At 36.6% G+C, this 14739-nt stretch overlaps 1 protein-coding gene across 1 annotated transcript; it reads right to left on the reverse strand.

The window, feature by feature from the left end:
• Positions 1-3339: 3339 nt before the first annotated feature.
• Positions 3340-14010, reverse strand: LOC117295795 (globin CTT-VIII-like). The gene is made up of 3 exons (XM_033778556.1): positions 13157-14010; positions 5690-5915; positions 3340-5338 (listed from the first exon to the last, which is right to left on the reverse strand). Exons 1-3 carry the CDS (start codon positions 13348-13350, stop codon positions 5201-5203), a joined length of 558 nt encoding a protein of 185 aa, XP_033634447.1. The 5' UTR covers positions 13351-14010; the 3' UTR covers positions 3340-5200.
• Positions 14011-14739: the final 729 nt, after the last annotated feature.

The raw sequence follows: 14739 nt of genomic DNA on the forward strand, positions 1-14739 counted from the left end.
AGAAGAAATATTTCTATCTGTATAAGGATGGAGAACATTGATAGGACACCACAAGAGAAACTGGAGGAGTAAATATTTAATATTTTGTGGTTAAACAAAGAACCTAGACTAGAACCTGTGACCTTTTGATTAATTTATCCGATTAACATATTTTGATACAATGTTGGGAAATATATAAGAAAAAATAAGTTGAGAGGAGCTCTGAGAGTTTGTAATGATATTGGCTAAATTGCAGATTTGTAAGTAATTTTTAAAGTCAAATTGAACACTGTTTTGCAAACACATGAAAGTTTGTTTCCTTTCGTGACAACACCAGACGACTATTTCACGTAATGGTTTTATGCCTGATGACCTGTTTGATGTGAACAAAATGATTTAAGAGCGATGATATTATTTTCTGTTCTTAGCAGGACAAGACAGTCGCTGTTAGAGATCGTTAATTACGATGAGCCGAAATCAGGGCGACTAATCTAAGACGGACCCATCTTTGTTGTTGAGACAGGTGGACTGGAAGTGGCATGACCATGTGGCATAGAAGGTTAAATAAATGACTGATGTTAAGAACCTTGTTGACATCAAGAGCCTTGCTCTTGAGAAAGGCTGAGACTATGTCAGCTGAGGATAAGTAGAGTACCAAGGCAAAGAGATAGAGAAACACAAACACAGTGGCTGCTCTAGATTCCGACACTAGTATTATGCACCGGCGTTAGCTAATTGGGGTGGGGGGGGGGCTAGTGGGCACGCCCATGTAGCCCCCCCCCCCCATGAAAACAAATTGCGCAAAAATTTCAAAATTAAAAAGAAGAAAGAAAATGCGGAAAACACGTTTTAATATAAACAAAACTTAGTGAACAATCGTATCATAAACCCGTTCATAAACAAAGCTTGCCCCCACCCCCACTCACACACCCACCCACCTTAGAAAAACGCACCTTTCTGCCCCGATATGGGATGTGACCCACCACACCCTTTCAAGAGAATTTTCAAGTGATATCGAAGTTGTTCTTGTGACGGTGAACATCTTTGTTTTGTAAGACAAACTTAACTGCTAAGCAGACATGGGAGAGTGGTAATTTCAACTAACAAGTATATAAATAAAAACTGGAGAAAAAGATAAATCAATTAAGTCGAGGACGGCTTTGCAAGACACAGGGTAATTAGCTTTGTTGAAACATTAAACAATTACAACCTTGTCAATACGTAGGTAAATCTATTGCATAGATTTTTTTATTTAATAATGCCCTATTGTTATACCCGTCTTGCGTTAACATCTAAAGTCTTGCCAACCAAAACAAGATCTATCATGTGCTTATTAAAATAGTCTTGTGCATAATTTGTTGTTCAAGATCTAAGTCAGTGCGGCGCCTAACAATGTGAGTGGTTCGTAGGAACTGAACATTGGGATTTTACCCGTATGACTTTGTGATGTATAGCATTACATCAGTAAACAACCAAGAAGTTTGGTTACTTCAACCACACGGTTTGCTCTGCTTCTGCATCACAGTCTGCCAACCTAATTGCGATCGCTGTTCGTATGAAGATAGACAAGTTAACAGTGTTTTTTTTACGAATGTCTCGTAATAATCGTTAACTTGCAAATTAGTTGTTTTATATTTTATATTTCACACGTCGTAGATGCAAGGTCGACCCAACTGTCACTTCTTCGATCCATGGTCAAGGACCTTAGTTTTTACGCGCCATCAAGCTTTGTACCAACTCGACCTCCTGCAAGCGACCATCAAAGTTTCAAATCGATCTCACATACCCCTCCCTGTGAACAAACCAGCTGCTCTCACAGCGGGGGTCGAGTTGTCTTCTCAACATCAAAATCTTACATACATCTTGAACAAAATAATAATCACAAAATAGAATCTTGATATTGTTTGACATGTTTTATTTACAGTTTCATTTATTGCTGATGCCCTTCATTTACAAACAAGACACACAGAAAGGTATTGGAACCATCCGGGTCATTGTCCCTCTAATTAGATTGGAACCATCTTTTTCAGACAAGAGGCAAATCTCCTGAATTCTTATCCTGTAAATACATTGTACTCGGTTATTATACTCAATTGTACTCGGTTATTATGCTCAATTGTACTCGGTTATTATGCTCAAACAGTACATACTCAGCACACACACAAACACACTGTCGCAAATCGAGGACGTTCCATTGTTCTCCCATAATTTGTTTTAGCGATGTCCTCATCAGCCTGTTTGAGATATTATATGGTGGACACTTATAGTGCGCTGGGCTCAATTTCATATAGCTGTTAAGCAGAAAAAAATGCTGGAAAAAATGTCTTTGCTAAGCAATAATTGAGTCAGGCACCAGCCACAACAATGCACATTTACTGTAATTTAGGCTGGTACCCTGAATCTGCTTAGCAATACTAATCTGCTTTCTCCTGAAGACGAGCAAAGTACACTACTCGAAACGTCGAGACCACACCGGTTCTTTTCAGAGCCAACACTCACACAAAAGAGATTTACACATGGTTGTACCCGCAAGTTTACTATTTATTTATAGTTTCTTCCTAAATACTAATCTGTGTTTAGCGAGGTTTTATCTGCTAACAGGCTCTTAGAGTTTGTGCCCTGTTTGCTGTGGGTATACACAGACAAAATGACCGAAAATAAATCAATATGGTGTTATAGTAGTTTGTCCACCATACCTCAAAATGGCATAGGGGCTTATCGGTACTGAACACCAACGCAAAGCGAGTACCGTTCTCTCGTTTTCATTTTACTAGATCCATTTGTTCAAAGTTCTCGATTTAAACGTAGATAAGTTCACACCCCCACACACACCCACACCAACTCACAACCTATATTACTATAAGCCAATTTGATTGCACATACCCCCATAAATATCACATATGAAAAATATCTTCATTGTCTCTTTATAATACATCTAAACGTATAACTATTTTCTTAATAAAACAATACTTGAAATAAATAATTTTTATAAGAAATGGAAAATTAGGCATTGCAAATAGACGAAACTTTAAAGGGTGCTCTTACTTTTAAATTCAAAAGTGATTTGAGATAATAGTTGAGTACTTCAAATCTATTCTGTGGCCCTATAGGTCTACTGGCAAAGTTGTGTGTGTATGAATGAGTTTAGAATGTGGAATGGTACAGTTATACAAACAAGCCAAGATGGCCGGTCTAAGTCTTCTCTGGCATCCATATCAGTGTTTGGTTTAGAGTTATCTCCTAACTTAGTAAAAAGTCAACTCACTTCCTGGCCCTATTCCATAAAGCCTGTAAGCATAAAAACCTGCTAAGCACAGGAACATATTGCTTAGCAAAAACAGGTTATACCAGTCAGTTTTTGCTAAGCAATATTTGTCTGTGCTTAGCAGGTTTTTGTGCCTACAAGCTTTTTGAAATTGGGCCCAGAACTCAGAGCACCTTCAGCAAAAACATTATCTTAGGTTACCAGCCAAAATATAATGTCACGTGTACAGTTTTGGACTGGTATCCTGCTTAGATCTGCTAAGCAGAAAATGTGTTAGCTGCATTATAAAATTGTGCCAAGTTAAAACCCTGTTATTCAAGCAATTAATTATTTCATCCTTCAGAAAAAAACATAGAATCTTGTTGTCATTTTGGTGGGTATTTCACTGAACTGTGATCTATTTCCTAACACACTTGTGTATAAGTTGCCTCCAAATTCCAAACTACAGACTACTTCAATTTGATTTAGGTTTGCCTTTATCAGCAAGCTTGATCGAAATCAATAAATTTGTGTAAACTTGTGACGGAATAAACAAAACGTTTTTTTAGATAGAGCCGACAATCCAGAGCGATTATGTCCACGCATGAAGAATAATTCCAACACGGTTTAAGAAGCGTTACTGACGCCCCTCGGATTCAACTTCTGTGGCATGGGAAATGTTTCTCAAAATGCATTTTTGTTTTATCAAAAATTGTTGTACTTCTTACCATTGGTTTTAAGAATGATAGCAAACGTACCTTCTTTTTTAAATGTTTTCTTGTTATTAAATGAAGCAGTTAAACAGCAAGTAGCCTACTGTTTTGTTTTTGACTCGAGAGATCAAAACCGTGGTACAAAACGTCCCAAGTCTCAAATAATTTTGTCTGAACGTCTTTAGTTTTTGAGAAAAGAGTGAAACAATTTATGGATATGGCGAGTCCAAAACTCGATGTTTCCGACAAACAAATTTGTCATTCTTTTCTCGTCGCTCCGCTGACTAAAAGCTCAAATTTTTACATGTCACACAAAGTGCAAAATACTAGACGTTTTACCAAAGTTGCTATTCTCGACTTTCACAGTTATGTCAGACAAAAACACTTCCCTTGAGGGTAGTGAAACAACTGTGCAGTTGGTTATTTCATGACGTAATTGTCATCAATTAAACTACAAAACTGATGCATATATTTGTAGGTAATTAAAAAAATCAAACACGCCTATATTAACAACACAAAACAAAAGTCTTTGTCAACTTTCATGCAACTCTATTGTATAAAATAAATGTTGAATAGTGACAATGGGTTCATCATGAATGTATAGACGGGGTCCAATCATTCAGCTGCTTAGGCAAAAACAAAACTGCTTATCAGTTTCCTGCTTATCAGAAATAGACATGATACCAGTCACAAACTGTACATGTGACATGGTGGATAGTAACCTTAATTTAGTAAGCATAAAGTGGCTGTGCTTAGCAAATGTTTTTGCTTAAGCAGCTCTTTGAAATTGACCCACAGTTCTTTCTCACCAATGCATGATTTTACACACAATGTCATAAATTATAGCTAAGCATGCTAAGTGGCACTCTTGGTGATTGAGGAGTCTTTAAAATATAATCTATACTATACAATCAAATAAGTCTACACATCTGTATTCCACACAAACCTCATAATATGTTCCTTGTCAATCTTGTGTCAGGCAGGCCATAAGCATTATACGTGCGAGCTGATCATTAAACAGCCGTTGGATCTGTATCACTGCATTGTAGGTGTTCATTAAACAGCCGTTGTGTCTTTATCACTGCGTTATAGCCTTTCATCAAACAGTCACTGTATCTTTGTCTTTGCATTATATGCTGCTCACCAAACAGTCGTTGGATCTTTATTACTGCATTAAAAGCTGTTCATTAAACAGTCGCTGGATCTGTATCACTGCATTGTAATGCGTTATGCCTAGGCCGTGATCTTTCGAACGACAAATGCATTAAGCTCCTGCCTCCATTCCTTTTGTTATATGTTCGAATACAAACTTTAACCACAATTTGTAGATTTCTTCTATCTTTTCACTATATCTTGTATCCAAAAGTTCCTCAATTGCCTTAAGTAGAGGCTGATGAAATTTCTGCAAAATTGCAACAACAAAAAACAACTTTAATAAGCAAACCCTCCCATCCCCCAAAATGTTGAATAGTTTATGTTCATGTGTTCAAACTTTAGCCAGTTTATCACTGTATAATCAATTCAAACGAACATTGATTTGATATTAATAACTGTGTATTTAAAAAGAAGAAGACGCTAGGTAGATTGAAACGTACAAACAAACAAACAAACAAACAAACAAACAAACACCACAAGTTATTTTCGTCCCGCTTGTTAGCTATTGTAATAACTTTACGGTATTTGGGGAACTCTCTTCTTCGTTTTTAGTTTGAACAAATTAATTTGACAACACACAGTCAATTAATAGACTCACCATTATTATATCAGCTTCTAAGCCTAGTTTTGCATGTCTTTTACCCGTTTTAGTCAGAAGTTTGATCGCTTCGTCAACATCTCCTAAATTCTCCACTGATTCATCAAACACAGACATCAAGGCATTAGCATGAGCAGCAAAAGACTCGTCTTCTCTTAACTGATCCTCTGTCTTTCCCGTAAACAAAGGAAACCAATCTTGCGTGTCTGGACATTGCTTGAATAATCTAAAAGACAATCACACAAATAGTTAATGGCTTGACGTTTCGATCTTAGAAAAGTCTTACTCGAAGGCTACTTACCAACCAAAATGAGAAAATGATATAAATGCAAAAAAAGAAACTACTAGAGAAAATGTGCGAAAGTAAGATTAGGCCTATGTTGCAAAAGCCAACAAAAGCAAAAAAGGCTAAATGCAAAAAATAATAGTTAATGGCCTGACGTTTCGACCATAGCAGAGTCTTTATCGAATGCTTAAAAAAGTTGCCTATGAAGCAATAAACATTTAAAGGACGGTGTTTGAACGTGGGTTATGGGTAGGTTTTGCCAACGTAATGCTTGATAAAAAAAAAAAAAAAGTACAACAAAAGTGGAATTTGCTGAATACTGTGTGTGTTTTCTGAGAAAACAGGAAAATTGTCGCGGTGTTTTCACAAGAACGAATCCATTCATTGTGCAAATGTTTTTGTTTGATTTTAGTTGTGAAGCAGCATAGTCTGTCAATATTTATTCAGAGAAAAACCTTCTTTCTGCGAAAATCGGTAAAGAAAATAAGTAAAGATGAAGAAGTCCCTCTCAGTGGAATGAAAAGTCATTTCCCCACAGACGTTTAGTCGTTTGTTAACAGTGAACAAAACGCACGATAAATAGCTGTAGCATTGCCGGAGGCAATATACAACAAAACATTATTTGTAATGAAAGTGGTATATTGTTACCAAATCGGGCTGATTCCCGCGGAAATGCATTACACATGCTGATTTATTGATTGCAAATATTGAATGTTATAATTCTCAGAAACTGACACATCAACATAATCATAACTTAATAATGTATAATTTATAATAATCGTCCGTATTAGCGGCTTCGGACAGCTACGGCTAGATCGCCTAGCCATTATGCATTGAAGTATGGGATGTCATTAGCAACACCCTTAGCAACAGCCATAGCCGTCTGCCAAATCGGATATAGCCCTATTTGAATCTTGAAAAGGCCCTTTTAATAATGAGAAGCCTAAAGATGGATTGCATGACGTCAAGCACCACCATCTTGGATTACACACAATGGAAACGTGCTCTGGTGTACGCGCAGCGCACGATTCTTAGCCAATCATAGCCTTTCATGTGTGCACGTTTCATCCAAGATGGCGACTAATGCAGTCAATTAAAAATGGACTTGTCTTTAGATAATGTATGGGAGAGGAAGGGGTGCCAGGCACAAGCGCAAAATATTGTTTGAACAGTTCGGCTTCAGTTCGTTGCAAAGCTCTCGTATCTACACTCAATGCATTAATAAGAAAATTAGATGCAAACAAGATTTGCTTTTTGTGTCAATCACATATAATTGTGTTGTCTTTCTTGTTTAAATATTAGTTGAGATTGTCATATTTTAGCTCTTTAAAGTAGTATAGAAATAGATATATATATTGTCATTGTCATTGGCTAATGGCAATTGGATTGGTATATCTAAATATTCCATTGATACCGTAAATAATAAATGATAAAAGCATTGAAATAAGCCGTTAATGTGAGATGTTTCTGCACAGACGTCACGCGATACAAATGGATTTACCTCTCAGAATTCCACAATGGACGAGGCTCCCAAAATGACTTACTTTACATGATTTAAATCCACCCATATATACACATCCATTATGTTAAGTGTTTGGCCATTAAATATTCCATTCTAACTCAATAACGCTGTGTCAAGGGTACTTAAAGGCACTGGACACTATTGGCAATTACTCAAAATAATAGTTAGTATAAAATCTTACTTCTTGATAGTATAAACATTGTGAGAAACTGCTTCCTCTGAAGTAACGTAGTTTTTGAGGAAGGAGTAAAAATCTCTCACTAAAAATATTTGAATTGAATCCGATACTGAGGTCTCGAATTCAAGAATCTGAAAGCACATGTATTTATTCTTTCAATTATCCCTAGCAACTTTGACGACCAATTGAGTTCAAATGTTCACAGGTTTGTGCATACATGTTGAGATAAAGTTACCAAAGATGGCCAGTGCCTTTAAGTGTGAAGGTTTTTTCTTAATTCGCGAGTATAACATCCAGTGGGAGTGGGCGAATATTGTGATGCACTCCATCCAGTGTTATTGGCGGCAAATTTTATATTGGTTAGACCGTCAGTAAAGACCAAAATAATAATAATATTGCCAAGAAAGAGGTCGAATTTATGCCTGTCAGCATTACTGAGTATACAGAGTCTATCTTGAGTATGGATGCTATACTTATAATAGGTTTCGATGACTGAGTAATAAATACACTCTCACAACCGCTATATATAAGACTGCTGCAGGCATCAAACTTATCCCAGGCTTCTATTGTATACAATTAAAGCCATCAAACACGAATTGTCAACCATTTGGCTATAGGGGCTAAAACTGCTAACAGTCCTGGCCAACTAATGTAATTAGCACAGTATGATAATACGGAATGGTATTTTCGACTGACCGGGTTTCTGTAACGATCGTTCACGCTCACTCCATCTCAAAATGGATTTTTTTTAACCACTGACATTTTGCATTTTTTACGGATGAAATAAATTGTTGAGTGTAGTCATATTATTTAGTAAACAACACGTATTTTTCAGCGCAAAACAATACTTACATACAAATAAATAACCAAATAAATAAACAAATATATACATAAATATATACGTCGCACAAAAATGTTGTTCTGCTAAATAAATTGTGTGTAAAATTAGCTGTTGCAAACGAAGAAAAAATATATATTCTGGTATAAAACAAACAAAATCTAATGACCTCACGTTTCGACCATAGCAGAACTGTCTTTCTTGAAGGGTATAATGGAAATTTGTATTTTCAGTGATATAAATTTACTAGAAATGTTACAAATCATGGCTGTTTCCCTCTACCGTGAACGGAGCGAGTATAATTGAACACACTGGTTTGTAGGTTATATAACTAATTTGGGTGTCATACGATAAAACATTATTATACAAAAATTGGAAATATAAATAGAAAGATCCAATCTGTTTTATACTAAAACGGACAACAAAGAAATCGAATAACGGCGTTTCAATTTGTTGCCTTGACCCCATCGCACAGTATAGGTGACATAATTTGAAATCTGCTATAATCAGATTCAGTTAAATTGACCTTTATTCACAGGCATTCGAGGCAAACGTTGACAATAAAATAAAACTCACAAGTCAGTATCGTTAGAATTGAAATGAATATATTTTACAGACCATCTTAGACAACTGAGCATGTCTGTTGTCAAGTCTTTATGTAAAGCTATTTTATGTTAAACGATTACTGAGTCTCGGAGCAATACAAAGAATGGAAACCCTAATTAGGAATTACTTGGGAAATTATTGAACTTAGTAACCGTTCTCAAGGAGGTTTCTCCTTAAACAAGCTGAATACTATAGATACATACAAATAATACTTTTACAACATTACTCTTTTGTTTTAAAGACACTGGACACTATTGGTAATTGTCAAGGACCAGTCTTTACAGTTGGTGTATCTCAACATATGCACAAAATAACAAACCTGTGAAAATTTGAGCTCAATTGGTCGCCCACTGGTTTCGAGATCTATGAAAGAAAAAACACCCTTGCAACACGAAGTTGTGTGCTTTCAGCGCTTGATTTCGAGACTTCAAATTCTAAATCTGAGGTCTCGAAATCAAATTCGTTAAAAATAACTTCTTTCTCGAAAACTACGTCACTTCAGAGGGAGCCGTTTCTCACAATGTTTTATACAATCAACCTCTCCCCATTACTCGTTACCAAGTAAGGTTTTATGATAATAATTATTTTGAGTAATTACCAATAGTGTCCACTGCCTTTAAACTGTCCTTGTAAATGATATACTATAGTCTTAATGCTGAAACATGACGCCAAGCTTTATTTCTAACAGTAAGACGTACTACAGATCAAAGTACATCTGATATTAGGGTGCTGGTACACGACTAAATCAGAGGCTTGAATATTACATCGGGATAACGTGAAGATGCTCAGAAAACTGCCTTAAAGGCACTGGACACTATTGGTAATTACTCAAAATAATTGTTAGCACAATAAGGTTCATGGTTACGAGCAATGGAGAGCTGTTGGAAGCATAAAAACACACAAGAGAAACGCTCCCTATGAAGTAACATAAAATATTTTGTTAGAAAGAGGTAATTTCTCACTCAAATAATAAATAATAAATGACTTCAACTAAAGCCTTTTATTATGACTCTGAAAACACACAAAATGCAACAAGGCTGTTTTTTCTTTCATTATTCTCTTGCAAATTTGATGACCAATTAAGCCCAAATGTTCACAAGTTTGTTATGCATAATGTCGGGATACCAAGTTAGTGAGAAGACTGGTCTTTAACAATTACCAAAGGGGTCTAGTGCCTTTAAATAGAACGTGTTACCTAGCACGCTTGGCAACATTTACCAGCGTACTGACCCTTTCTTTGTGTGTTCATGAACTTTTAATTATATATGTGTCAAGGGAATGCATAATTATTTGCCATCAGCAATTGGAATCGTTCTACTGTCACAAATGAAATTGAAAATGGATATAAACAAAACCAGGAAGGACTGTAGTCAAATTTAGGATCGATAAACACACGAGGATCGATAAACACACGAGTGATTGCACTTAACTCGCATTTCAGCGAACCATTATACCAACATTGATTATTGAAACAGAATAATTCCTTTAATTAAATATTCTACTACTTCACGCCTCCTACTTCACATCATTTCCGCAGAGGCAAATATTCCCCGATCATATAACCCAGAGAGACGTAAAATAATGAAAACGTAAAAAGAACAGGTTAACGAACTAGGTTTGTAATATGGTCCCTATATCAACACGATATCATCGTTGAATTTAGCCTTCGAGAAAGACTCTGCTAGGATCAAAACGCCAGACCATTAACCTTTTTTTGCAATTTGAATTTTATTAATGGCCTGACAAGTTATTCTACTGTAAAAGGAAATTCTATAATTTATACACTCCGTGTGTATGAGGCGTAGAGTTAATGGGTAACAATATAATTATGTCAAAATTCAAAGAATTATAATGTTGGACTCAAGTGTAGGCCAGCAACGTTTCGTAAGATGTTATACTTTGCACAATCTGCATGGCGAATTGCTTGCTGTGTTCGAAAGACAAGAAAGGAACTAATGTCTTTTGAATTTTAAGTTTTGCAAAATAAAAATAAATATTAATTAAAGCATGACAGCTTAATTGTCAAGGTTAATGAAATTAGTTTTCAAGTAAAAATGTTATCCTATACAAATAAAAACTTTTTTATCTTTAGTAAACTGGTAAACGTCACTCACTAAATTAGTGGGTTTTGACTTAAACATCTGTTTGTTGAATTGTTGAACAAATCTAAATTATAGCCTATGTTGCAATAATATATCTTACATTTAAATACAGACCGTTCAACTCTTATTGCCTTAATTAATTTTTTTTACGAACTTTTGTTCCTAAAATAAAAACAGTTTTCGTTTCTAAGCCTCTGTGACCTTTCCAATTGTACAATTGATCTCATTGAAACTTGTTATAAACGATCTAATAAATAAATCTCTTTAAATAAAATCACACTCCTGTCAAAAACTGCAGCATTTCGTAACAGGCTCTACTGTCTTTCAGTACATGGTGTAAGGGCAGGAAGGATATGCATAGACTTGAAAATGATAATGGAAGTGTTTGATGAAACCAGACGGGTTGACAGCCTTGTAGTGAGGCTTAGTCACAGTGGTTTGATCCGAGAGTAGAGTCAAATGACCTTAGAATGTGAGAACCTCACAGCGAGATGACCTTACTATGTAAGGTGGACTGAGGGGGAGATGGCGTGTGGGTGAGATGGTGTTACGTACAGATTGACTCAATGTGAGATTGGTTGAGAGTGAGATCTTCATAGGGAGTGAGATGTCCAAACCATGAGATTGACTGAATGTGAAATTGTCTCTGAGTGAGATTGTTAAGGGAATAAGATCACTCTCACAGTGGGATTGACTGGAAGTGAGATTGTCTCAGAGTCCTGGGTGAGATTGTTTCACATTTAGATTGCATGTGTGAGATTGGTACAGGAAGAAATCCTGGGTGAGAATGTCCCGGAGTCCTGGGTGAGATTGTCGTACAGACCTACAAGTGAGATTGTCTCACAGACCTGGCTGAGATTGTTTCACAGTAAGATATCCTGGGAGAGATTGTCTCAGAGTTGGGTGAGATTGTCTCAGAGTTGGGTGAGATTGTCTCAGAGTTGGGTGAGTTTGTCTCATACAGAGACCTGGGTGAGATTGTCTCATACAGAGACCTGGTGAGATTGTCTCAGAGTAAGATAGCCTGATGGGTGAGATTGTCTCAGAGACCTGGGAGAGATTGTTTTACATTTAGATAGCATGGGTGAGATTGTCTCAGAGTTGGGTGAGATTGTCTCATACAGAGACCTGATGAGATTGTCTCATACAGAGACCTGGATGAGATTGTCTCAGAGTAAGATAGCCTGATGGGTGAGATTGTCTCATAGACCTATAGGTGAGATTGTCTCACAGTAAGATAGCATGGGTAAGATTGTCTCAGAGTTGGGTGAGATTGTCTCATACAGAGACCTGGATGAGATTGTCTCAGAGTTGGCTGAGATTGTCTCATACAGAGACCTGGGTGAGATTGTCTCAGAGTTGGGTGAGATTGTCTCATACAGAGACCTGGGTGAGATTGTCTCAGAGTAAGCTAGCCTGATGGGTGACATTGTCTCAGAGACCTGGTGAGAATGTCTCAGAGTAAGCTAGCCTGATGGGTGAGATTGTCTCTGAGACCTGGGTGAGATTGTCTCACAGTAACTACAACATGGATTGGTTCCAAGTGATCAGGTATGATCAGGTATCCGAGTTAGATGAATGGTTTTAGAGTGAATAGATGACCTAAGCAAGGATGGTATTGGAGTGATGAGATGGTGACACAAGATGACAATATTGCGTTGTAGTCGGACTGAATCTTACATCCATCCCATCAGTGTGGATGACAATGCTTCCGTCAGTGTCGAGGACACTACATAATGGTTATTTTTAAACAAACATAGTCAGTGAGTCCTATTGTATTTGGGCCTCCTTTTGTTTATTTTCCGATTTAATTAAATGAGGCAGAGACAAAACAAGGCATGTGTAATATATTTCGAGAGTCTACCTATTTGTCTACGGTCTGTTATGATGCTGTATAATATTATTAAAATGTGAACAATTATGAAATGTACCCACCTAATCAGAGCATTCATTCCAACTCCTTCTAAGCTTCGTTGCACCGCCTTCCACGATTTTTCCAGGCTGAATTTTTGTCGAGCTGATAAGGGTAGCCTTGGGTCTGTTGGTGGAGGGGCATCTGGCTCAGGGATTCCACCGGCTGTACCATTCTTAGTGGTCCTCTCCTCCGTTACAGACGAAGCACAACCCATTTAGTTTATCTGTATTTCCCGTCAAATATCTACCGAGCTTCCAGGAAACAGTGTTTATATTGCCACAGAAAACACAGGCGGCATATTAAACAGCCCGCCATGTTTTGTTTTGCAATCGCTGCTGCGTCTGGTGCTGTTTGTGGCCGCATCTTCTGTCCACTCCATTTATTGATGATATACACATTATCTTTTATGAAGATGTCCAGGAATATAAATAAATTAAAACACCTTCCAGTTAACCTCAGTATGGCATATAATGCTAAGCAGTAGAAGTAAATTAAATTGTTTCTCCAACCATAGTGTTATCTGAACAAACAGACAGTATTTTTCTGGCGTGTAATACAGGAAGGTTTAATCGGCAATCTGGCTGCTGGATCCGTATGAAGCTTTATACCAATTTAAATCATGTAATCATCTCATATCATTCATGGCTTCGTTGGTCCTAATTCCACGCGTAGTTCATCAACCACATTTTTGTTTTTCAAAACAATGATGAAATTATAAATGCAGAGATATTTAACCTTGCGATGATGTACAGCATGCGTGTGGTCTAAGCATCGGTCCGTTGCAATACACTGTGCTGTAGTGGCTAAAACCCACTAGACAACCATGTTATTATCGGTATACACACACAACCACTGTACACGTCTAAATTATGATTGGTCTACCAGCGTACTCCACGGTAAAAGCAAGTCGGGCATGATATGATCGCTTATTGTTGTTAGCTCGGTTGCTAGGTGGTTTATTAACATGCATTTTCCCATTTCCCGTTTTAAGTCAATGCCAGCGTGAAAGGAGCTAGAGTCATGCTTTTAATGGTGGTATAAAACAAACAATATTGGACCTTACAAGAAGAGTTTAAAATGCATCTTTCAGTCATCGTAATTATCTAAAGGATGTTGTTGGAAAAATAAAATGGAGAAATTAAGAGAAAAGTATATTTTTGAGTTTATACATTACGTCTATCGGAAAATAAACAGTGTTTTGTTGTTGCGCCTGTGGATGCTGATAATGTAATAAAAGCGATATTTTGGTAAACAAAATACAATACAAAATTTAAATACAAATAAATATATAGATGAAGGATAGCTTTAACGAATAAATAAATAAATAAATAAATAAATAAATAAATAAATAAATAAATAAACAATCAAACAGATAAGGCTAGAAACAGGGGCACTGTGGACAATTAAAATTAGTTTGTATTTTCCCCGAAAGAGCCCCTTTTCAGCACTCTCTTGTGTAATTAACTATGATTGTTTAGATAATCGTGGGGTATGGCAAATACAATGTTTAAAATAAGAATTATTGTGAGTTTTTAACAAGAGGGACTTTTTATGCAAATGAGTTTCTTAAATCCCGGGTGTGTTCGTTTAATCTCTTTTCTTG

The sequence above is a fragment of the Asterias rubens genome, chromosome 1, assembly GCF_902459465.1.
Source record: "Asterias rubens chromosome 1, eAstRub1.3, whole genome shotgun sequence".
Classification (NCBI taxonomy): Eukaryota; Metazoa; Echinodermata; class Asteroidea; order Forcipulatida; family Asteriidae; genus Asterias; species Asterias rubens.

What these genes read in the sequence shown, in the direction of transcription:
- LOC117295795 (XM_033778556.1), bottom strand. Translation starts at nt 13,350, where the DNA reads ATGGGTTGTGCTTCGTCTGTAACGGAGGAGAGGACCACTAAGAATGGT. An exon ending in GGAATGAATGCTCTGATTAG is followed by an intron (nt 5,916 to 13,156) that starts GTGGGTACATTT and finishes ATTGTCTTTTAG; the next exon opens with ATTATTCAAGCAATGTCCAG. An exon ending in TAGAAGCTGATATAATAATG is followed by an intron (nt 5,339 to 5,689) that starts GTGAGTCTATTA and finishes GCAATTTTGCAG; the next exon opens with AAATTTCATCAGCCTCTACT.